Source organism: Salvia miltiorrhiza, chromosome 7 (genome assembly GCF_028751815.1).
Source record: "Salvia miltiorrhiza cultivar Shanhuang (shh) chromosome 7, IMPLAD_Smil_shh, whole genome shotgun sequence".
In the NCBI taxonomy this organism is placed as follows: Eukaryota; Viridiplantae; Streptophyta; class Magnoliopsida; order Lamiales; family Lamiaceae; genus Salvia; species Salvia miltiorrhiza.
In genome coordinates this window covers 11,998,315-12,022,464 of record NC_080393.1, presented here as the reverse complement: position 1 = coordinate 12,022,464, position 24,150 = coordinate 11,998,315, and the positions used below count along the sequence as shown (strand labels likewise).

The window sequence follows — 24,150 nt, the reverse complement described above, 5'->3', positions numbered from 1 at the left end:
CAAAATAGCATGGGGGATCAAGTTTTAAATGATTGCTTGATTATTTTTGAGAAAGATATGCTTCTACAAGTTTCTGATGACGAAGTTATCAAACACTTTGAAGAAATGAAGACTCGTCGAAAAATAAATTAGATAGTTATGTATTTTTTTTTTTACAATGTTTTAAAATGTATTATTTTTAACATTAAATATCTTTTCCTTTTATGTTTGTGAAATTTTTTTTGGGTTAATAGCCGAAAAATATACGAACTTTCACCGGATTTGCATATTGCACATGACCTTCAAAAATAGCCTCAGAATACACCACCTTATAATTTAATCGCAAATTGCACCCGCGTTGACTAACACCTTGATCGGTGGTGACGTGGCTGCCGGATTTTGTTGACGTGGACGATTTTCTGATGTAGTAAAACGACGTCGTTTTGTCAAGCTCTTTTAAATTAAAAAAAATAAAAAAATAGAAAAATCCCCTGATTTATCGTCTAAACCTTCTTCCCGTTTGGATTGCCTTCGTCGCTCATTCTACAAATCTCGATCGCTGCCTTCCTCCTGGAAATGAGGGGAAACGGTGGTGGTGGAGAGCAGGTGCGCGAGCTTTAGCCTGCGACCGCTGCGAAAATTAGGGTTTCGAAGGGCTCCAGTTCGGATCTGAGAAATTAGGGCAGGAGAGGGCGGCGGGACGGCGGAAATCGTGGGGAAGAGGGAGACGGCAGGGCGACGAGTGTTGGACGACGCGCCTCTGCAAGGACGATGAAGGAAGAGGGGTTTGCAGGAGGGCGAGGCGGCGACAACTTTGGGGATATAGGGCTTTAGGCAGCGGCGGTAGTAGTGGAGCAGAAACGTGTGTGTGTGTGTGTGTCTGTGAGAAACAAGAGAAGAAGGAGCATAAACATGTAGAAATCGATGGTGGATTGTGGGCAGCGGAGATCCACGATCCGGTGAAACAGAAGGCGTGGTGGGCAAGGGATGAAGATGGAGGGCAGAGAGAGGATGAAGGCTGCGAATCGCTGGGGAAGGGTGCGGAGAAGCCGAATCTGGAAGCGCTGCTGTCGGAGGGGTTCCTGGAGAGGTGGCGCTGCCGCCTGCCGGTAGAGATGGCCGCTGCCTGGAGAGGTGGAGAAGACGAATTGGATTACTTTGTTTAATTAATTAATCAGACTTTGCTTAATTAAAATCACCTTTTAATTTAATTTATGGGCAAAACGACATCGTTTTGCTCACGTGGCTTGCCAGCGTGAAAAAAGCCACGAGCAATGTCATGTCATCGCCGGTCAAACTTAAGAGCTGCCGGAATTTTCGCCGTGTGCAATTTGCGATTAAATTAAAAGGTGGTGTATTCAGGGGCTATTTTCTAAGGTCATGTGCAATATGCAAATTCAGTTAAAGTTCGTGTATTTTTTGGCTATTAACCCATTTTTTTTTACACCCCCAATTTAAAAATCCTGGATCCACCACTGAAAAAAGGCAACACTACAATCAAGGATGAAGCTAGTATCGAAAAATATAAGATTAGCACTTAATTCTCACACTAAAGTAGGTTTTTATTTAACTATCCATATGTATATATGTGTCCTAGTTACGAGTACATCATAATAAAGATTTGGTTTCTTACTTTGTAGTTCAAGTAATGTCCAACAATAGTCATTGCTTGCGCACCAATAATCCCTCACCCCTCGTTACTTCTTTGACACCTATTTCTCCCTTCCAAGAGTAAAGTTCAAGATCTAGATATGTAACAAGTAACTTGATACTAAACCTTCTAAAAACTTAAAGCAGAGATACACGTTTAGTATTCAATCTAAAAGAGACTCTTACTAAAAAAGCAAAAATATTGACATTTTGCTTAACTTTAGCTTAAAATTCGGCCTAAATTTAACATTTGCGAGTATATAAGTTGATTGCAAGCAGACTAGTATTAAATAACTCACAATATTTCATTTGTCTGCAGAGAATATATAAGAAGGATAAAACAATATGTCAACTGCAAAACTACGGTTGCACATTCGAGAACGCTATGTAAGACAAACACGCATACAAAATCATGTTATGTATATTTTATTTTTTTGAATTGGAAAATCATGTCATATTTGGTTCAATGTAATGGATACTTGAATTCATAGACTATACATAATAATGTTTGATATTTGAATGCAGGTGGCGATGGAAAATGCCATCGTTAGAGTCACATTATCAAAACCAGATGGCATTGTAACTGCAATAAAATACAATCACATGGACAATCTGCTGGAAACAGCCAACGATGAATCTAACAGAGGGTAATAATCTGCAGAAAATCAATATTTTCAAGGATTTAATAAATATCTGAGAATATGAATGCAGGTACTGGGACTTGGTTTGGAGTGAAGCAGGAAGTAGTGGAACTACAGGGACATATGATAGGTACTCCATTTGGATGCATGCATGTGTTTGGATTTAATTTCTACAATAAATTTTGTAGAAATATTCATATAATCGTATATATATATAATTACAGAATTGCTGCAACAAATTTTGAAGTTGTGGTGGAAACAGAGGAGCAAATAGAGTTATCATTCTCAAGAAAATGGGATACATCCCTCCAGGGAAAGCTTGCTCCATTAAACATAGACAAAAGGTACGTACTTTAAATTCACTATATATATACTGATATAGTATTAGAAATTAATTATGTAATAATTTAATTGTAGGTTCATACTGCTTCGCGATTCGTCAGGGTTCTATTCGTATGCGATATACGAACGGTTGGAAGGGTGGCCTGGATTCAACCTGGACGAAACAAGAATCGCGTTCAAACTGAAGAAAAACAAGTTAAGATTTTTGTAAATAATTATGTGAAGGTAATATATTAAATTTAGGTAAATGGATATGAACAGGTTTAGATATATGGCGATGGCAGACAACAGGCGAAGATACATGCCGTTGCCAGATGACAGGCTGCCGGGGAGAGGACAAGCCTTGGACTATCCTGAAGCTGTACTACTTGTGGACCCCATCGACCCTCAGTTCAAAGGAGAGGTAATAGTTATTTAACTAAATTAGGTACGAAGAGGTAGGGGTGGTTAATTAGAATTGTGAATTGTAGGTGGACGACAAGTACTCGTACTCGGGTGAGAACGAAGAAGTGAAGGTGCATGGATGGATAAGCATGGATGGAGGTGTGGGTTTCTGGCAGATAATGGCTAGCAATGAATTCAGAACAGGAGGCTCTACCAAGCAAGACCTCACCTCTCATGTCGGTCCCACCACTCTTGCTGTGCGTATATATATACAACACTCGATTTAAAACTACTATATATTGTAATATTCAAATCTACGTGATTAATTAGTATATGTTTTGATGAAATGATCAGATGTTTGTTAGTGCACACTATGGGGGTGAGGATTTAGTGCTCAAATTTGGAGAAGGAGAGGCATGGAACAAAGTTTTTGGTCCAGTTTTCATTTATCTCAATTCTACCAACTCACAACCTCAACAAGACCCCCTTTCGCTTTGGGAAGATGCCAAACAACAGGTCTTAATTAGAAATAAAATTACTTATTCTGATATGATTGATTATAATTTTCTAAGATTTGCTAAAAATACACGAGTTTAGTTGAAATTAAGTATATAATAATTTGATTGATATATATAGTGGAAATGGAACAGGCATTGGAGCAAATTGAGAGTTGGCCTTACAATTTTCCAGCATCGGAGGACTTCCCAAAATCAGCTCAAAGGGGTAACGTCACCGGCACATTACTAATTAAAGACAGGTATATTGCATAAGTTACTCAATTGACTATACTTCTATATATTATGCAAGATCATTTGAATTTCTCATCAACTTATAATACTATAATACAACATTGTTTCTATTAAATATTAATTTCCATTGCCCATATATATTACTCTACTTTTTGAGCGAGGTTAACCGAGCACTCTCATCATAATTGACGATTTTTTTTTACTAACAATAGGATAGAAAATTAAATTATACAAATATGTATGTTAAGTTGTGACATACTATAATACACTATCTCATATAATTGTAAATTACAAACTAGAACAATAAAAAGAAGCACTAGTTGATAGAAAGATTGACTATTCAGTTCAGCTACATTTGAGGGGGTTTCCTAGTAGTCTAGAACAATTATATTAGCTCACTTTGTAATTCTCACACGAGGATAATTTTTGATGAATTTAACTAATTGTGAGAAGATTTCATAATCAAATTAGTTAAACATTTGCGTGAAACTCTAAGATTCCCATTGTTTTGTGAAATTTCGATATTTTGAAATATAGGTATGTGAGTGATGATGATGTGGTGGGAAATGGTGCTTACATTGGGTTGGCTCCACCAGGAGAAGTAGGGTCATGGCAAACAGAAGGCAAGGTGCGATTGTTGATTCATTATTCTAGACTGCTCATAGTTTACTATCGTTAACTGATCTCATTATTAATTAAGTTACCATATTTAAATCTAATCAATATATTGAACATATTTATGAGCACTCATATATAATAAGTTAACACAAAGAAATTAAATTTAAAAATTTGAGTTAATATATCAAAATATCTATTTTGTCCTTTTATCCTTTAATTCACAACACTAAAGCTTCGTGATTTTGTAGGCAAATTAAATTATGGTCAATTCTCGACTAAGGAATTTAATGATTGTGAATTATAGGCAAAATAATGTTAATTCACGACTAAGGAGTTTTGTGTGAATTAATGTAACAGTTAAGGGTAAATTTGTAAGACTAGTTAATTATATATATATATATATATATATATATATATATAAGATATTGTGGTTTAAGGTTTGAGTAAGAAGTACAATTTTCTTAAGAACCTGAAAATCATTAAAATTATAGCATATGTTGTAAAAATTAACGCATCCACTGTTAAATTTACTGCACTCGAAAAAAAATAAACATTTCGCTCCTTTCAAGATTCGAACTCAAGTGTTGTATTCGTCGAGTAAAATGATGCATTCTTAATGATTAAAGAGCTAAAAAAGGATTCGAACTCAGGTGGTGTATTCACCGAGTAAAATGATGCATTCATTGTAGATCTTAATGATTAAAGGGCTAAAAATGATTATCCGTTCTTATTTTATTTAGTGGTTCATTATATATATATATATAAATTACACAAGTAAATAAAAATAATTTAGAGATGGCAAGACGGTGGACTAACAAAATTAATATTTAACTTAAAATTTTGGTATTAATTTGCAGGGTTATCAGTTTTGGAGTAGAGCGGATGAAGAAGGTGATTTTAGCATCAACAACATCCGAATTGGAGAGTACAATCTGTATGCATGGATGCCAGGATTCATTGGAGGTTTCAAGCATGATCAGAACCTTAACATAACCCCAGGTCTATAATAAAAATTCATTCCTTTCTCTTCCCACCAGATTCAATTAAAATAAAGAAAGTGAAATTTGTTAGGTGTGAGAATAATTAATACTCCATATCTTGCAGGATGCAAGATTGATATGGGGAAGTTAGTGTACGAGCCAGCTCGAGATGGACCAACCCTGTGGGAAATAGGCATTCCTGATCGTACTGCTCAACAGTTTTACGTTCCAGATCCTAACCCCAAATACATTAATAAACTTTATATTAATCATCCCGACAGGTACCTAACTTTTTATTTTATTTTTTTCCTTTTCCTTAATTAGTATCGATCATTTTGACGATTGACTAGTAGTTGTAACTATATATTAAATTTGGATTAATTATGTAGGTTCAGGCAATATGGATTATGGGAGAGATATGGGGAATCATATCCCGATCGCGATTTAGTCTATACAGTTGGGCAGAGCAATTACACAACTGATTGGTTCTTTGCCCACGTTCCCAGGTACAAACACATGCATACACGCATATATATATATATATATATATATATATATATATATACACACATGAATAATATTAATGTTTCTTAATTTTTTTATAAATATTCCGTAATTAGACATTCGATCGGTGTGAACTTCTGTCTCTAAACAACAAGATCTAAGATTCATTCAGTCACCAAGTTAAAACATGTTGTTTTATATTATAATTAGTTGCAAAAATGGTTAATTAATTAAAGGTACGGGATAATTGTATATATATGCAAACTCCCAAAGTAGAAGAATGAAAAATTAAAAGGTAGGGGCTAGCATATATATGCACTTTAATTACCTTCCCGCTAATTTTGAATGAATTACGTACTTCATCTAACACTATGAAGGACCCAAAACTTTTAGGTACGTAAATCCAATACGTACACGTCATGGATATCTCGCCTTTCTCTGTTTCATAAACTTGATTAAGGAGAAAATATAAATTGGTTAAAGGTGGTAGGATCCACAGTTTTTAAATGGTTAATCTTTGTCATTTATGGAACTGACATTTATAATGGAACAACTCAAAATAGAATACATGTCACCTTTGGTGTGACGGAGATAGTATCATTTTATGCTTGAAATTCCTGAAATAATATTGAACTTACTAAATAATAATGAAGTTTCAATATTCCTCAAAAAAAATAATGAAGTCTCAATAATTGAAAAAGGCCCTAGTGTAAAGACTACAAAAAATAAAATGTTTTATTCATTAAATTACTTTTTTTTTTCCATTCGAAATTTAGAAGAAAAAACGCCAATTCATATAAAGCAACAACATGGCAAATCAAGTTCAAACTCGAGGCAGTCGAACCAAATGGAAAATACTATTTGAGATTGGCGATTGCATCTGCAGCTCAAGCTGAATTACAGGTACGATTTTAATTAGATGAAAAAATAAGTTTCTTTTTTATTGCTACATTGATTTAATTAATTAGTTCTTTTTGTTTGTCTAAATGTAATTAATTTCTTAAGGTACGAACAAATAATCCTGACCAAAATCCAGCATTGTTTACGAGTGGATTAATAGGAAAAGACAACGCAATTGCGAGACATGGAATCCATGGTCTTTATTGGCTGTTTAATGTGGAAATGCCATCAGCTTTATTTATTAAAGGGATTAACACTATTTATTTGACTCAAGCAAATGCTACTTCTCCATTCCAGGGAATCATGTATGATTACATACGCCTCGAAGCTCCCTAATAGCTTTTATTACTCTGTGGTCTTGTTAATTTGGAATTTTCAAAAGGATTTATCAGACTTTATTAAAATAATGTAAAATCGCAACTTTTATTTATTGTATAATAGGATTAAGATTTTTGCGTGTTTGAGTGATTCATTGGGATTTAGTAGTTCAGGAAAAGCATGCAAGTGTGACGCGTCATTTTTCAATCATTTGAAAAAGTTGAGAAAATCGAATTTGGTATAAATTAAGTAAAAGAAATATTAGAAAAGTCGTGCCGAAATTGAAAATTTACTCGGGGTCTTCTTTCCCATTTTATGCAATTAGAGATTTTCAGCATATATTCTCAAAAAGAAAAAGAAAAAGAGATATTCATCATATAACATGTAGGCGTTTGATTTAAAGGATTTTTTTTTTTTGATTTGGGGGAGTTGGGGAGGGGGAGCAGTGGGGTTTGAACCCGGGACCTCACTGTTCACACACAGGAAGTCGCACTGCTTGGTGTCCCCTTGGGAACTGATTTAAAGGATTAAATGTTTTATTTGTATAATTTAATTAAATATTTAATTTTCATAATTGAGTCTGTGATAAATAATTCAATTCACGCTCTAATTATACAATCGAATAATTATTTATTATTCTAAAATTATTTAATCACTTTTCAATTCTATTAATCTCACATATCCTATCATCAAACCACACACGGAATATCATGAGTTTATTATTAAACTCTAGTTCTGGTGTATATGATATGGACATCCCACACTATCAATATTAAAATGGATATCCCAGTATTGTTAATAAATTTCATTAATTACTAGTACTTTCTTAATCATTATGGGAGATGTCAAACTGCAGTAAAGCAGCGTGCAGCTTGCTCTCTATCTCACCAAACCGACTGCGCAAATGCCGGCACACCGCTGTTTCTTGTGGCGTAGCTTTTATTTAAACATATTTTCCTAAAAAACATGTTTTAATGGACGAAGAACATACTATATTATTAATCGGATCATCATCGGACGCCCCAACCAAAAATCTAAATGGATCACTTACTCTTCACCAAACCCCATTTCTTCGGATTAAGATGATCTATTTTCAGTTCTGTACATTTATTTATATACCTCATGTATTCATATAAATATATAAAACAAAAAATAATAATGTTAACATGGATTGAATAATTTGAATGTAACTTTAATAATCTAACATTGCATTATCTACCTCAATATTTACCTCTTTTTTTTAGAGCTAGATAAGCTCATACATACAACTTTTCTAAATGACTAGCTCGAGTTCAAACTTATTAAAAAAAAAAATCATACCAAATTACCAACTTAACCGTGTTTCACGATTCAATCAATGTCTACGTGCTTGTTAGGACAACTCTATTATTTACTTGAAGTATGACTTTGACATGTCTCGCAACGCTTTCCACGACTTCTTCACCACAAATAGTAGTAAAATAGATTTTGATGGTCGAATTTTAATTTCATGAGCCGAAATTCGTAAGCACGCATTCTTCCCATGAAACCGTTCATCGCCGGCGCCAAATCCCCCTCCCGCTGCCTAGTTTCCAGCAGCAGCAGCGGTGGCAGCAACAGCGGCGTTTCTCCGACTCCATCTTCTCGTCTCCATTTGCCATTTCATCCATCAAAACCATCAATCCATAAACTCCAGTTTTCCATGTTTCGTAGCAGATCATACACTTTGTACGAGAGAAAGGCCATAGTTCCTCCATCAGCTATCTTGAAAGTTCCTTGGCGCGACGGGTCGAGTTCGAGCAGTGAGAGAAAGTTTGCGGTTGTGGCGTGGTCCGTGGTGACTCTGCTGATGGCGGTTGCGAATCGGGTGCTTCAGAAACTTGCTCTTGTCCCCATGAAAGACTACCCCTTCTTTCTGGCTCAGCTCAACTGCTTCGCGTAAGTATTTTTCATGATTTTAGCACTTACTTTCACAAAAATCTTATTTTGCATACATATGAATTAATAGTTATATATATATATGTCTCCAAATACATCAACTTTAAGTTGTTCCGATTTTTCACATTGTTATCAATGGCTCCAAATTAATTTTGAGGTGACTGTCTGAAATTTCTATATGTATATAGCGTACACGACCAACGTACTAAACCATGTAATCTATGTCACTTCAACTAATTACAATGACATAAACATGCATATACATTTATGTTGTTTAAACTTTGTAGAAGTAACCACTTACAAATTAATATTATTGTTCAAAAATATTACTCCTATATTAGTATTGTGTTGAGTCATATGTTAATTTATTGAGTAGTTGTAAGGTATATGTGAGCATGATGGTTGTGTAGTAGCTGATAAACAAACATTAGATTAATTTGTGATATATATATAGAATTAATAATTGATGCAGGTTGGTGGTAGTTTTCTTCTGGGTGCTGTATGTGAGATATCATGTTGGCGTAACGACCAATGAGATGCTGGCTGTTCCCAAGTCGCCCTTTGTTGCGATTGGCTTTCTTGAATTCCTTTCTTCTATATGCGGGATGTATGCCGGAGGTACAATACTCAATTTTTGTGTATAATTTAATTGGCAACACATGAGATCATATAAGATTAATTTACTCATTTTTTATTCAACACCATCTCTTGCAGCCATGCTTCCGGGACCAGCCATACCCTTGTTATATCAAGTAATCAACTACTCTTTATCTGAAATATTGTCGATTTTTAGATTTTAGCAATGTAATTATCTGCAGATTTGATATGCAATTCGACAAGTTGTATTTATTTCGTTCCAATACAAAATTGAATGATGTATATACGTGGCAACAACTTTGATCTACATTTACAAGGAATGATTAATTCATACAATTTGATGAGATTGTTCTCTTACAAACTATCCAATCTAGCAAATTAAAAGTGTTGTTGACTGTACTAACTTGTTTATTCTGAAATTAAATACTTATAGCCATAAGTGATTTGTGTGTGCAAGACATTCTTGGTTTGGCAACTGGTCTTTTCCAGCCTCCTGTTGGGTAAAAGATACTATTTGAACCAAATTATGGGATGCTTTCTTGTGGCAGCTGGTGTCGTAGTCGCGGTTTCAAGGTATTGCTCTTGTTCAAGTCTTACTCTATTCTAACACAATTTGCACACTGCATCAACTACTATTTGTTTGAAGTACCAGTTTCTTGTTTCTTCATTAGGAAGATATATAAATAATTAGATATTGTGATGAAAAAATATAATTGCACAATTATATATAGCTACTAGTCTTGGTTGCATGCAGTGGTGGAACAGATAGCGGAATGCTGTCTGGAATCAACCCTATATGGCCGGGGCTGATGATCGCCTCAAGTTTTTTTCAAGCAGGTGCATCTATTTTTAAGGTACTGTCCCATTATTTTCTGCTGCTCCAAATTAGCAAAATTATAATAACTCAAGGTGTTGCACATGTACAGGAATCAGTCTTCATTGATGCTGCAAAACATCTCAAGGTAAATAACATTAATTTTTGCATTTCTATTTCTACCAAATATATATTGCTTTCTCACTCTCCTCGTCCAAGCTTTGAAATGCAAAAACAGTCGGCTTAAGTTTCTTTCTACTATCTTTTTTTGGTGCAAAAGAAAAAGTTTTGAAGCATATAATTTAATTATTTGAGGTTTTTGTTGATCATTTTTCACATCATGCATGCAGGGAAAATCATTGGACATTTTTGTTCTCAATTCATTTGCTTCTGGATTTCAGGTAACGACATGATGTCCTACTCGTTTCTTTTTTCTTTCTTTTTGTCTTTTTTCGAGAAGAAGTTAGCAGGAAAAAAAAAAACTGGTTTAGTGATAATGATTTCTAAAAAATTAATTAGATGAGTTGTTATGGTAGGCCCTGTTTTCAATTGGGTTCTTGCCAATTCTGTCGAACATGAAGGGCATTCCTTTATCTCAACTGCCTTCATACTTCACAAGTGGTGCTGCTTGCTTCTTCAACATTGGAACAAACACAACAGGTATAATTTTCATCATTTCATTTAGGACTCTCTTTGATCATGTCTTTTGTTTGGTAAAGTAAGATACTTTCATTTTTAATCAATTAGACAAACATAACATTGATGTTTTTTTCCTCAGGATGTGAAGGAGCGCCTTTGTTACCATTGCTCTACATAGCTTCCAACATCTTCTTCAATATATCCATTCTCAATCTTCTCAAAGTTTCCAATGCAATCGTGACTTCTTTGGCAGGAAGAGCAGCAGGTTCTCTCTCTCTCTCTCAAATATATACATATTCCCTCTGTTTCATTTCAAATGTCTCAAAATTATATGACAATTTTATAGTTTTGAGACATTTGAAATGTGGCGAAGGGAGTAATTATCAAGTAAATTGACGAGAGTTTTTAACAATGAATTTTTGTAGTGCCATTTGCAATCTATATTCTTTCTCAGCCATTGCCTTACCTTCCAAAAGGTGTAAGTTTAAGCCCATTTTTCCACGTGGGCTCCGCCATTCTTGTAGTGGGACTCATCATCTACAATTTCACCAAGCGGGAGTTTTGATACTTTCACGTGCAAAATGCACGAACTCTCATAGCTTAATTAATCTCATTTAAACACTAACTTTGTATTTTGTAACAATAATGTTTACTCTCATGTTAAGGACTAAATTTATTTTTGATTCATCTTATGGACTCAAGTTCATTAGATGTAATCAATTTCTTCTTCATTCGTCTAATTAGATGTAAGGTCCAATCTCCAATTATAAAAATAATACTTTTATCAGTAGTACATGTGTGTACATATAAGAAAATATCAAATAAAAACCATCCTTTTATTTGAGAAATAATAATTAATAAATTTGTATATATTTTATAATATTTACACGGCTGGTTATTCTAAAATAAATATTATTTATTCTTTTCAACCTATTTTGAGGCTTTTTTTATGTCTCACCTATCTTGAGACAATTCTTTATTTGGCAAAAAATTTATCCTTTATTTACATTTTTATTTTTTTACATACACATAATTCGTGCAAAAAAGTCTCAATATAGCCGGGACGGAGGAAGTAATTTAAATCATAAATTATACTTTTCGTTCTGAAACTATCCAGAAATACCGATAACATCAATCGAATGTTCGAACTATTAAAATTGTAATAAAAATATTGAATACCAATTTTCGTCAACAAAAAACTCCATATACCTGAGAATTTTTTAATAAATAATGACATAATGAAGAAAGTAAAGAATTAAAGAAAAACAGTGGTTGCAAAACACGTGCTGATACTATTACACGCCTTGTTGTATATAAGAGGACGTGAGAAATAAGAAGTCAAAATAAATCTAAAGTCCCAACAATAAAAGTAGTTGCACGTGGCTGTTAATGCCGCCATTTTCGTATTTCTTCTTCGCGAATGGAGCTTCTCCGACCAGCATCTGCTCCTTCAGCTCACTGCGTACCCCTCCGATCCACCCCCACTCTCTCCTTCCATCTTCAATCCGCCTTCAACCGCAATGCCTCTCCCCGACGACTCTCCGTTTTCTCCCACCCTTCCTCTGCTCACCACTTGAAGATTAACTACAACGACACCATTTTGAGGCGGCGTTTGCCTCTGGTCTCCGCCAATGCGACGCCTCCTCCTCCTCCGCCGCCGCCGCCGCCGCCGAATTCCGATACGAAGAATCGGAAGCTTTTGGTGGTGGCGTGCTCCGCCGTTACTGTAGCACTGGCCATTGCCAATCGTGTGCTATACAAGCTCGCCCTTGTCCCCATGAAGGAGTTCCCCTTCTTTTTGGCTCAGCTCACTACTTTTGGGTATGGTTTTTTTATGCTTTGAGTATCAAGTTTATCCATTTATTATTGAATATCATAATTAATTGGATTGTCCTTATAGCTGCTGAGATTGTTAAAATTGTAGGGTTCATGACTCTTACCGGAAAACTAATGGTGATATTATTGAAGAAAGTGTAGTTTCTAGAGCTCCTAAATTTCATTGATGTGCTAATCAGTTAAAGCGAAAGAGTATCATGGGGGATAACTGCTATGTTATATATAAAATGCACAACATGATAATGTAGCTTAATTTCTCTTAAATATTGGGATTATGATGTCTTTTCAGGGTAACTTAAGCTTGATGGTTGTTTTTGATGGCCAGGTATGTGGCTATATATTTCTCTATACTTTTCACGAGATACATAGCTGGAACTGTAACGGATGAGATGTTAGCATTTCCAAAAACACCTTTTATAATAATTGGTTTTCTGGAAGCTCTTGGAGTTGTTGCTGGAATGTATTCTGGAGGTACAAGCAACTTTGTTTTTGGCTCTCATGACTGAATCATAATCTATCATGACTGATAGATGTCTCAGGAAAAACTTACCTTTTCAATAATTCCCAACAACCATATTACATGTATGTGTTCTGCCATTGTTTGATATTTTCTTGGCTTTGTGGTAAACATGTGAGTTACTTCTTAATTCACAATTGTTGCGACTTGCGAGTAAGGGCATGCTGCTGAGTGAAACGAAGAACAGAAAGAATTCCAACTTGTGAATGCACAGTCAAATTGATTATTTTTATTCTTTTAGAGGCATTTTAATTGAGCGGTGAGTATCTTTTACAGCCCAGCTTCCTGGACCAGCCATACCTATATTAAATCAGGTAATGTTTATGTCACTTCTATTTGGATTGAAGTGGTTATTTCCCATTATGGATAAGGCACAAGAATTGGAACAGATGGACTATTAATTCATTCGCAGCTTTCCTTTATCCATTTCTATTTTCTTTGAGATTCAAGTTCTGAATATATATATTTTTTTATTTTTGAAATGTCAAGTTCTGAATATTCACTATAACTAATTTTAAAATTGAGCATAAGTCTCTGAGTTGGTCTCGTCCCCAAAATTTATGCATGCAGTTTTGCATGGTAAGTTTGCTTGGAATATTCACTGGAATTTTGATAACATATCTTTTCATCCAACTCTAAGCTTAAGTGGCTATTCACTTTGTTTGGATTGTATTACCTGATGGGGACACATCTTTTGTTGAATTTTAGAAGGCGAATCATCAGACTGAGCAGTCCATTTGTTCGTACATTCCCTAGTTATTTTGGCTTGGAGCATCTTGATTCATCTTTCATGTGTTAGATGGACTAACCTAGGGAACTTTTACTTTTTATTTTTAATTTGTTTTTATTGAGAGAGAAAGCTATATTAACCTAGTTATATCCAGTACAACTGACCAAAGGCTAAGATTCATTTTGTTCTCAAGGTTCATTTTTTCGGGGGACCTACTATTTCAGGCATTTTTGGTATGGCAACTAGCCTTCTCTGTGCTCATCTTGGGGAGGAGATACTCTTGGAACCGACTCGCTGGATGCTTTCTTGTTGCTGCTGGTGTTGTGCTGTCAGTTACGAGGTTTACTCCTCTTCGAATGAGTCATTGCTATGTAAATATCAAAATGAATGTGGTAATATCCATACTGCGTTGTGGGATATCTCTTCTGGGAACTTCTGTTCCTTCCATTAGTGATTTATTTTTCCTCTTTTGAAATCTTGAAACACAATTTTTTGTCTTAACTTTATCCAAGTGTGTATAACCCCATTTTTCACCTTGAATTGGTCAAAATGTGGAAGAAAAGGGTGTACTTTCTTTTTTATTACAATTATAAAGATGTCAAGTTGAGTCAAGTGAATCATTGTATTTTTTTTACTATGGTGTGCGTTTTAGAATCATGTCTGAGACAGGTCTACTGCTTGTTGAATGACTCGAGCATGACTGAATTGGCACTCTTAAGAAAATCTCACTTTAGTTCAGCTAGTAAATTTCAGAACAGTTTCCAGTCTTATCAAAACAGAGAACTATGATGCGCAAGGAATCGAGCTAATTTTTTTCTCCTTGTTCAGTGTTGCTCTGTCGCTGATGCCTATGTGTTTGATCTACAAAACTAATCTGTATAATCTCAGAAAGTCTGTGAATACACCACTGTCCATGTAAAGTCATTGTATTATAATTGGTCCTCTTTCATCTGCAAGAGTGGGTTGTTGGTCCTTGGGTGACTAGATAAAGGTCTGGCATTAAGAGAATGCACTAGAAAGAACAAGTCAAGAATGATAGTCACGTGGATTTTTGTAGACATCTGATTTTCTGGTAATAGTTTTGTTTCTGGATTGCAGCGGATCAGAACAAGATCAAATGCTCTCTGGAGTTGGAATGATATGGCCAGCAATGATGATAACTTCAACTGCATTTCAAGCAGTTGCTTCCATTCTCAAGGTAATGCCTAAACCATCTAGTAGCTAAAATACCACCTGAAATGCAATTTTATTTTCTCAAATTCTTGGATGTATACAGGAATCTGTTTTCATTGATGCTGCGACCCGTCTCAAGGTGCCAAAAATGAATTCCCTCAAGTATTGCTGTTGAGGTTTTACTACGCTCTACTTCATATTTAGAGTGTATAAAATATAAAACTCTACTTGTTGGCTACTTGATACAGGGAAAGCTACTAGACATATTTGTGGTCAATTCCTATGGATCTGGATTTCAGGTGAATATCTCAAAAGGATATCATTGACTATTAAATTTAAGTCTTTGTACATTTGCATTTTTGGGTATATTTGACATAAATTATACATTGTGTTTATATGTGTCTATTATGATGGAACTTGTTTCAGAGATTGCTTCAAGCTGAAGCTGTAAAATTGGGTCAAACATAAATTACCATTGGAATTTTTTGCTTATGACGCGTTGTGTCATTGTGATTTTTATAGTCTTCCATTTCTACTTTCTCCAAGCAGTAAGCAGGTATCGATCCATGTATGTTTTTTAATATCAAGGTTTCTGCACCCTCCTGTCAACTATATGGAATAGTCCCCTGGATAGCCAGGATGCTGAGATACTGCTCTTGTGCAAGTTTCTCAAGAACTAAACTAGGGCTCGGTTCAAGGAACATGTGGACTAGTAAAAAGTAATGAACCTCCCAACAACTTTACCATGCGGATTTGTCCTGAGTGTTAATAAAATTTCTATGTATTGTTATTTTTTCTTCTAACCTTTTGTGCATCTTTCTATTAGTTTTATTTTCTGTTCTTGAATCATTTGTTTTGAATCTTGAATTGTCATGGATTTTGGACCTGTCTTCATTCTATAACCATTCCAGGGAATTGCAATCTGCGCAATGTGTTCTAATCCACACAAAGGATGTCTCTTGGGCTTTTCGTTCCCAGTGATCAGTTTTGACTGTCTGGCGACCATTTATTCCACAAGGAATTAAACAATAAAGACCATTTTATTGGTAGAGATATTTTAGCTTTATCTGGATGTCAATATGCCTCCAAGTGATATAATTATCAAATTGACAAGGGTACAAATATAGAAAGTATGACTGTCTTAGGAAGTCACAAATGCAGCCTCATCAGTAGTAGTAGTGGGCTTTAATGATCTTTATTTTGTTTTTCCCACTTTGAATGGTTCATGAAGCGACGTGAGTAAGAAAAGGTAAGGAAATAGTATGAGAGCCATGCCCATGGCTGATGGGAAGGCTATTAAGAGTGCGGCCCTGCAGACCACTAAACCTCCTTGGACTCCCTTATTATGAGAACTGTATTGGGTTTACCCTCTACTCACATGAATGAAACTCATCGAGTCATTAACTTTAGCTAATTTGAATTGAACCTGTTATTTTTTCTATCTCATTCTTTCTTTTCACTTGTAGGCGCTTTTTGTACTCCTCTTTCTGCCAGTTTTATCAAATTTGAAGGGCATACCATTACCTGAACTGCCTTCATACTTGAGAAGTGGTGCTGCTTGCTTCCTTAATATTGGAGCCAATACAACAGGTATTCACTTGCCTTTGATCTCAGTTTTAGCCATTTCATTGAAGAAAAGTTCAAAGAGTAGTTCTTGGGTTACCACTTCACCCCCAAGTGCAAAACCATGGTGCAAGTTCATTTTTAGTTACTTATAGATTAAGAGATGGTCCTCTCATGGAGGAACATCATATTTTGTCTGGTGTAGTTAAGTAAGTCTTCACCCTAATAGTTTCCAATTAATGCAAGTAATATCTAGATGATCATATAAAGTTAAAAGAGCAGCCATGTTAGCTAGCTTACAAGTAATGATATTCATCAAATACAAACTAGGCATGATAAGAGTTTGAACTCCGTTTCTAGTAAAGTCCAGAGGAATTAATCTTGTTCAGCAGTAAGGAAAAAGGAGAAGTTTTGTCTGAAGAAACCCAGTAGTGACCTGCAACTTCAGCTGCGGCCTAATGAAGCTCTGTGCTTGAGTATTTATATTCTTTTTTACCATGGGAATTCAAGGACTCCATGATGCTGGACCCTCATCCATGTTCATTAGTGTGTTCCCCGAGTACAGGCCGTAATTTAATTTATTTGTTTAATATTTTTAAGGTTCATCTAGTGGTGGGTGCAAATTATTTTGAAGACGCCTTGGATAGGGAGGTGTTTTTAGTGTCCCCGTTAAGTACCTCATTTATAAGTGGAACTGGGTGAATGGATATTTTTATTTAGTAGGTTCAATGAGTTAAAACATGCTTCCATATCAGATTATTGTCATTTTATAATCTAGGAGCAATAAGAACATTATATGAAGTAGTCTTTTAACCTCTCATTTTGTCAGATTGTGATGGGGCCCCACTACTACCTCTCCTCTACATAATAACCAATATTGCTTTCAACATATCTGTGCTCAATCTTTTGAAATATTCATCCGCTGTTGTATCCTCCCTTGCTGTGATGTCATCAGGTACCCTCATCACTTACCTGTTAGCTTACTATGAGTTTGACTGCTTGAAAATCGAGCTATGCTAACCACATCTACTTGGTTTTGTAGTGCCAATCTCAATCTACATTCTTTCCCTTCCACTACCATACCTCCCAGGAGGTGTAAACTTGAGCCCCTTTTTCGTCTTGGGCAGCGTGGTTCTTATGTTGGGGCTCATCTTATACAACTTTTCCTGGCCTCTCAAGCAGAACTCGGACACATCGCGACATTGACAGTAGTTGTCTCCATATTGTGTTGTGATCTTTGTATAGGTTGATGGTGGCTAAGTGATCATCTATTGTTTAAGGCTGTGCATAAATCACTGGCACTCATCAAACTCCATCATATATGTCGCCACGTTTACCTGGGATTTTTTTTGCACATTTACTCCTTTAGGTACTGGCCGATGCCTTGATAATAATCTGTGCAAGATTTTGCTTTCTAAGTTATAGTTAAAGGTTTTGATACTTAGTAACGAGCCCTCTGCTTCTTGTACTATGAAAATTATTTGTAGAACTTTGTATTCAAAGTTGTAAGATGAAAAACATTATTTTGCAAACATAGACTAACACAAACATGGAGGAATCGCACACAATATAATAGACATGCCTTTCTATGTAAAAGTTTTAGACAATGTCCCAATCCAGCCTCAGGTCATTCTTCAAGTGATGGATGTGATCTTCCGGCAGAATCACATTCACAAGCCGTCCACCTCCACTTGCATCCGCGGCCACCACCACCGCCCCTTCGTCTCCCACCCCTCGGATGCTTATGCTGCCTAGAAGCGGCCGTCTCCCCTTAAGCTGGAGTCCATACAGATCAACTCCTTCCAAGTCTAAGAAGGTTAGATTTGCTCCATACACCACAAAATCGAGAAGCCCCTTTCCCTCCTCCATTTGTTTTTGGATCATGCCGGTTTGATCGAAGAACTTGTCAGCAATCAGCTTAGAGATTTCGAGTATATCAGCCTCTGCGATTACGCTACTTGTTTCAGCTTCGACCACGCCAATCAAATGGCGTGCGTTGCTTGGCATCTCATGATCATTTTTATCATGATTTTTTGTGTTTCTACACACGGTTATGATATTAGTCCCCCTTATTTTAGCCATGGATTTCCATAGAATGGCTGAGATGATTTGGAAGGGCTCCGCCTTATACTTGGCCAGCAAGTCGCTCAGCTGTGTCTGTGTGATGTGGAAACTGTGAGTCTGCATTTTGGAGCTGTTGGGAGCTAACCAATCGTCTCCGATGGGGTCCAGTAGCTTCACGGCCGAGAGAGACGAGGGCGGGCTCGGGTGTGGGGGGTTGGCGGGGGCTGTGAGAAGCTGACGTGGCGTGGTCTCATTGGCCATAAACTTCCCCCACATGTTGAGGAATTCTGAAGCTGAGAATGCATCTCCAAGAATGTGAGCCCATCTTAACCCCACACACAGTCCTCCACATTGGAACTTCGTTAACTGCACAAACTCGATATGTCATGTACAAGAGCTTCATTATGCTCAATCCACGATTACTCAATTCCCTCTCTCGTTATATACCACACAACTAACCTTTTGATTAGTAGGGTTTAGGGTCTAGGGAGAGATCAGTTCAAGAATATACATTTTTCTATTTAACTGTATGCATTTTTAATATTTAACATTAAATGTTAAAAATACGTTTAAATCCTTTTTGCCATTAAAAACTTGTTTTAAAACTTGAAAAAAAAAATGCGAAAAATCTTAACTATTAGATGAGCGACACTGGACAAAAGTCTTATACACTAGTACTAAAAAGATGTTTAATTAAAATGTACATTTACAATACCAAGTTTGTACATGCATAATTATTATTTTATCTACACTTATATATTCTACTTTTTGAAAGGTAAAAATTCAAAACAAACATATAGTGTATTTAATTCAGCAGTGTTTGCTATTCTTTATTTTCTCGCTTATTATATAGTACTTCCTCCGTCCCAGCTAAATTGATAAATTTCTTTTCGACACGAGATTTAGAAACTAGTGTTATAAGTGTGTTTGATAATAAAGTGAATAAATGATTAGATATTTATGTGCTTATATTTATTTCATATAAGGAAATTGATCAATTTAGTTGGAATGACCTAAAAATTAATATTAATCAAGTTAGTTGAGACGGATGGAGTATGTGATTTAGAGAAATTCCCAATCATTTTAAAAAATTATACAAAAATGGAGAAGTTGACTATAAATTAAAAAACGTGAATTATACGCTATCAAAACCATTTATTAGAGTAGCTCCTTTTACATGTAAATGCACCCAACTAGTATAGTATAGTGTGGAAGAAAGTTAAGGTAAAATATGCACAAAAAGTATCACTTATTTAATGATTTTGTGATTCGGTAAAATACAGTATCCTACTTTTTTTTTGGCTTCACTATATATGGTATGCAAATATAGTTATCAGATTTAAATTTAAATCACAAAGCTCCTTTAAAACCGGTTTCATTGGGAAATCGACTTTTCAATTACACTACTTCAACATACAAATGACACTTTAAAATATTAAAGTGTCCGATTTCACAGGAGCCCACGTGAATTTAAATGTGGCATTGAAATTTCATGTCTTTTCCTTTTTATGTAAGAAAAAGATGAGCGACACAGGACAACAGTCCAATCAAAATTTAATGACAAAAAATATTTTCTCAAGAATCTGATCACGCAGTGTATAAAGATTGTTAATTTGGTCTAAAAATCAACTTTAATTTATTTATTTTGTATAAATTTATATTGCTAAAGTTACTAGAATATTTGAATAGCGTTCTTATTATGAATTTAATTGATAGCAATTATTATTCTAGTAGTTAATTAATATCTGAAAGAAACTATATTTGTACAAATCTACATACTTCTATTTGAAAATCTGCATTTTCAAAAAGAAAAAGAAAAAAAAATCTATATACTTTTATTAGAAAATCGCATTTATCGGCTTAACAAGAAACTGCTGGGAGATAATTAAATCAATAATGGAAACTTTAGTTAGAGAAATAAATCGAGTATCAACAAAAGTTGAACTTTAATTTTGTTTCGCTGGCGGATAATGACAGGTTTCCCGCATCAACCTTGTATTAAAATCCAATTAATTCAAGGAAAAGGTCCCAAAACACAATCAACATTTATGATATTTCTTATATATGTATTATCAGATACTTCATCCATCCCTCAAATATCTTCTTAAGGGAGGTAGGCACAAATTATAATAAAAATTAATTATGTATTTAATGAGTGAAGAATGAATCCCATAAAAAATGAAAATTGTAAGGTATTATTTTCAACAGTTAGTGGAATTATTTTCAAAAATAAATTTAAAAAGATGTTTTGAAAACAGACCAAAATAAAAAAGAGAAAAATGTTTGGGTATTATAATGTTCAACTTAAATTATTTGCATTGTCTGAATGTTATTAAATTATATATATGATAATTGCCTAAAAATAAAAACACATGCCGACATAAATAAGAATTAATATGCGATCAATAATCTTCCTTTTCATGCTTAATTTTTGTATATATATATATGATGAATCCATCGGAATTGGATGACATATCCTAAACACATCCCACTATTTTTCGTATAATGCTAAATTTTCACCATTAAAAAAATCTTAATTTTGTATTTAGGGACGTTTACTTTGCATAATTGAGTATTTTTATCCACTAATTTAAATGATAAAAATAAAAGTTTCAATCTATCAAACCTAATCCTTCAAGTCCGCTAGAATACTAATCAAAGTATAAGAAAGAATAGAAAATAGAGCAAAAACATGGAATGAGGAAGAAGGTAGCAGATTGAAAATGAAAAGTTGCAATGATTTGTATTTGGTAAGTACCTGCAGAAACACAAGCGGCGTAAAGCCGAAATCATGAGCGAGGATGGGCTGATCATAAACCAGCAGGCGATGGTGATCTCCGCCGTGGACAGCCGCGAGCCACTCCGCCACCGTTTTGGCGCAGGTGGCCTCCACAACCCGAACGCCGCTGTCGTTGCACTTAACGTAGGGGCGGGCGGGGGCGGGGGCGTCGTGGCGCCTAAGTCGGCCGCAGATAGGGTAGTAGAGCTGCAGGCAGGGAAACATAGGCTTCTTCAAGTCGTGGATGGTGAGCTCCGCCGCCGCATCTGCGCCGAAGAAGTGGACGCTTGTTATGTAATGTAACTTGAAGGCCAAGTCGAGATCGCTCAACTGGTGGTTCTTGTCCTCGCCGGTGATGCTCGCCGGCACCACCGTCGACAGCTTTATGTCATCTAACTCCGCCCACACCATCGCAAATATTCAACAATCCCCTACTTAATTTGATGCTATATAATAAGTCGTATTTATATATGTGATTTGCGGATTCACACGGCTTAATGGGATGTGCATACTTTTATTTGTGATGTATTGTTCCGAAATGGCAAAAAAAAATGCATAGCACAGATGGAGACTTCAGACTTGGAGTATTACTTTTACTTTTTATAACAAAACTTTATTAAGTAGTGAAATTGGTAATAAACATGATGAGACACTAGACATTATTCTTCATCCATCCTCTCGAAATGTATTCTCATTTAAGAATACATGAATTTTATAAAATTGATTAAATATGATTTATTTTACAAGATGATTAAAATACATGATTGAGTATTTTCATCCTCACGTATATAATTTCTCTGATCCCACTATTTTAATGGGATAAGAATCAAACAAAACTAGCTTCAATGATACTTCATTCGTCCACGAAATTTTTTCCATATATATATATATATATTTTTTAATTTGGTCCATCCATTGTCTTCTTTTTTAGAAAAAACTTGGTCCATCCATTGTCACATTTTACACAAAAACTTACGTACACCCGGATGTACGATACACCTGGGTCGTACCCGACCCGGATCCGACCCAACTGAACTATTTAACCCCGAATGTCAAGTGTTAGTGTTATTTCAATATAGTGTTAGTGTCATTTTACACGTAGTGTTAGTGTCATTTTCAAAATAGTGTCATTTGTAAAATAAAATAGTGTTAGTGTTATTTTTGAAATAGCGTCATTTGTAAATTAAAACAAAATAGTGTTAGTGTCATTTCAAGATCGTGTTAGCTTAGTGTCATTTCAAGAAAAAATGGGTCAGGATATTCCAACTGGATCAGGATCCGGGTCGGGTACAATTCGGGTGTACGGTACACCCGAGTGTACAAGAGACTAACTCCACTTTTTATTTATAGTGATAGTAGGGTCCACACAACTCCAATCACATTTAATATATTACTCCACTAACAATTTCATTTATATACATTTTACTAAAATTCGTGTCATTCAAAATGTGATAAATATTTTGTAGATGGAGGGAGTAGAAATAATCAAAAGCCTTATGATATCTTAAAGTATCAATTCATCAAAGCAAATGAGGGATTAACTTTACTATTTTTTATCTATATATCAAGCTTAATTAATTCTTTAAAATAAACGTTGTCTTATTGTGAATGAATTATGTGGTATATTTAGTAAAAATGAAAATAAGAATATACTTTGAAAGTTAAAAAAAATAGGAATGCATTTTAGAAATGAAGTAAGAATATCTCAGCAATCCTATTTCTGTTTTGTTTTTTTTTTTCTGATAAATTAACAATATTAAATAAATAAATTTAAAAATCGCGCTACAGGAGTTTCGAACCCAAAATCTTTGACTTTATACATTAATTTCTTATCACTTAGCCAACACACGGACACCTATTTTATCTTTTTGTGACTGGGGAGGAAGAATCCATCATAAAAGTTGAAAATTTAATTACTCTCTCGTCACAAGCATATAAATCCATCACAAGCATGCATACATGAATCCATCATATTACTCCCTCTTAGTCATGTGATGATGAAGTGAAAATCAGGAACTTTAACGGTGAACTATTTTATTAATGTCTTTATAAGCTTAAGTTTGTCGTATTTAATTTGTAAGATATAATTTTTTATGTAATTTGCAAGTTATTGAATAGAAAATGAGTTTACTTGATATGCATCAAAAATATTGATCGTGAATTCTCATGAGCTAAACAAATAAAATAGAAAAAGAACAAAGAAACTAACTATTTATATCTACATATATGTAATCATGCAGTGAGAAAAAGGGAACTGCATGATATAATTAAAATTTTAATCATTCTGCCATCTCAAATATTATATCGCCCCTAAGCAAACCCTAATAGAAACCATCAAATCAAACTGAATTGAACTGAAAATTTACCCGGCCCAAACTGAACTGAAAATTTACGATTTGATTTAATTTGAATTTGGTCTTTAAATGATGCAATTCGATTTAATTTTTCAAACCCAA

General features: G+C 34.9%; 4 protein-coding genes across 6 annotated transcripts; 3 read left to right on the top strand and 1 right to left on the bottom strand.

The window, feature by feature from the left end:
- The first annotated feature begins 1,921 nt into the window (after nucleotides 1–1,921).
- On the top strand, nucleotides 1,922–7,234 carry LOC130992570 (probable rhamnogalacturonate lyase B). Of its 3 annotated transcripts, none has more exons than XM_057917256.1 (15): nucleotides 1,922–2,016; nucleotides 2,155–2,276; nucleotides 2,341–2,400; nucleotides 2,495–2,614; nucleotides 2,688–2,807; nucleotides 2,874–3,015; nucleotides 3,083–3,232; nucleotides 3,351–3,512; nucleotides 3,647–3,753; nucleotides 4,283–4,373; nucleotides 5,221–5,362; nucleotides 5,468–5,624; nucleotides 5,733–5,849; nucleotides 6,624–6,750; nucleotides 6,853–7,234. In XM_057917256.1, exons 1-15 carry the CDS (start codon nucleotides 1,975–1,977, stop codon nucleotides 7,081–7,083), a joined length of 1,890 nt encoding a protein of 629 aa, XP_057773239.1. In that variant the 5' UTR covers nucleotides 1,922–1,974; the 3' UTR covers nucleotides 7,084–7,234. The 3 variants fall into 3 exon arrangements, with proteins under 3 accessions (XP_057773239.1, XP_057773238.1, XP_057773237.1); XM_057917255.1 differs by having other exon boundaries at nucleotides 3,083–3,253; nucleotides 6,627–6,750; XM_057917254.1 differs by having other exon boundaries at nucleotides 1,928–2,016; nucleotides 3,083–3,253.
- A 1,187-nt stretch (nucleotides 7,235–8,421) lies between these two features.
- Nucleotides 8,422–11,763, top strand: LOC130992622 (protein CLT2, chloroplastic-like). Its single transcript, XM_057917335.1, has 10 exons — nucleotides 8,422–8,982; nucleotides 9,455–9,600; nucleotides 9,697–9,734; nucleotides 10,037–10,152; nucleotides 10,334–10,433; nucleotides 10,506–10,541; nucleotides 10,744–10,794; nucleotides 10,930–11,053; nucleotides 11,172–11,297; nucleotides 11,458–11,763. The coding sequence occupies exons 1-10, from the start codon at nucleotides 8,588–8,590 to the stop codon at nucleotides 11,595–11,597; spliced, it is 1,272 nt and encodes a 423-aa protein (XP_057773318.1). The 5' UTR covers nucleotides 8,422–8,587; the 3' UTR covers nucleotides 11,598–11,763.
- Nucleotides 11,764–12,073: 310 nt separating this feature from the next.
- Nucleotides 12,074–18,383, top strand: LOC130992616 (protein CLT2, chloroplastic-like). Its single transcript, XM_057917323.1, has 10 exons — nucleotides 12,074–12,853; nucleotides 13,194–13,339; nucleotides 13,662–13,699; nucleotides 14,340–14,455; nucleotides 15,214–15,313; nucleotides 15,392–15,427; nucleotides 15,537–15,587; nucleotides 16,755–16,878; nucleotides 17,681–17,806; nucleotides 17,894–18,383. The coding sequence occupies exons 1-10, from the start codon at nucleotides 12,453–12,455 to the stop codon at nucleotides 18,055–18,057; spliced, it is 1,302 nt and encodes a 433-aa protein (XP_057773306.1). The 5' UTR covers nucleotides 12,074–12,452; the 3' UTR covers nucleotides 18,058–18,383.
- Nucleotides 18,315–22,410, bottom strand: LOC130992624 (protein ECERIFERUM 2-like). Its single transcript, XM_057917338.1, has 2 exons — nucleotides 21,674–22,410; nucleotides 18,315–19,281 (listed from the first exon to the last, which is right to left on the bottom strand). Exons 1-2 carry the CDS (start codon nucleotides 22,103–22,105, stop codon nucleotides 18,451–18,453), a joined length of 1,263 nt encoding a protein of 420 aa, XP_057773321.1. The 5' UTR covers nucleotides 22,106–22,410; the 3' UTR covers nucleotides 18,315–18,450.
- Between the last annotated feature and the right edge of the window lie 1,740 nt (nucleotides 22,411–24,150).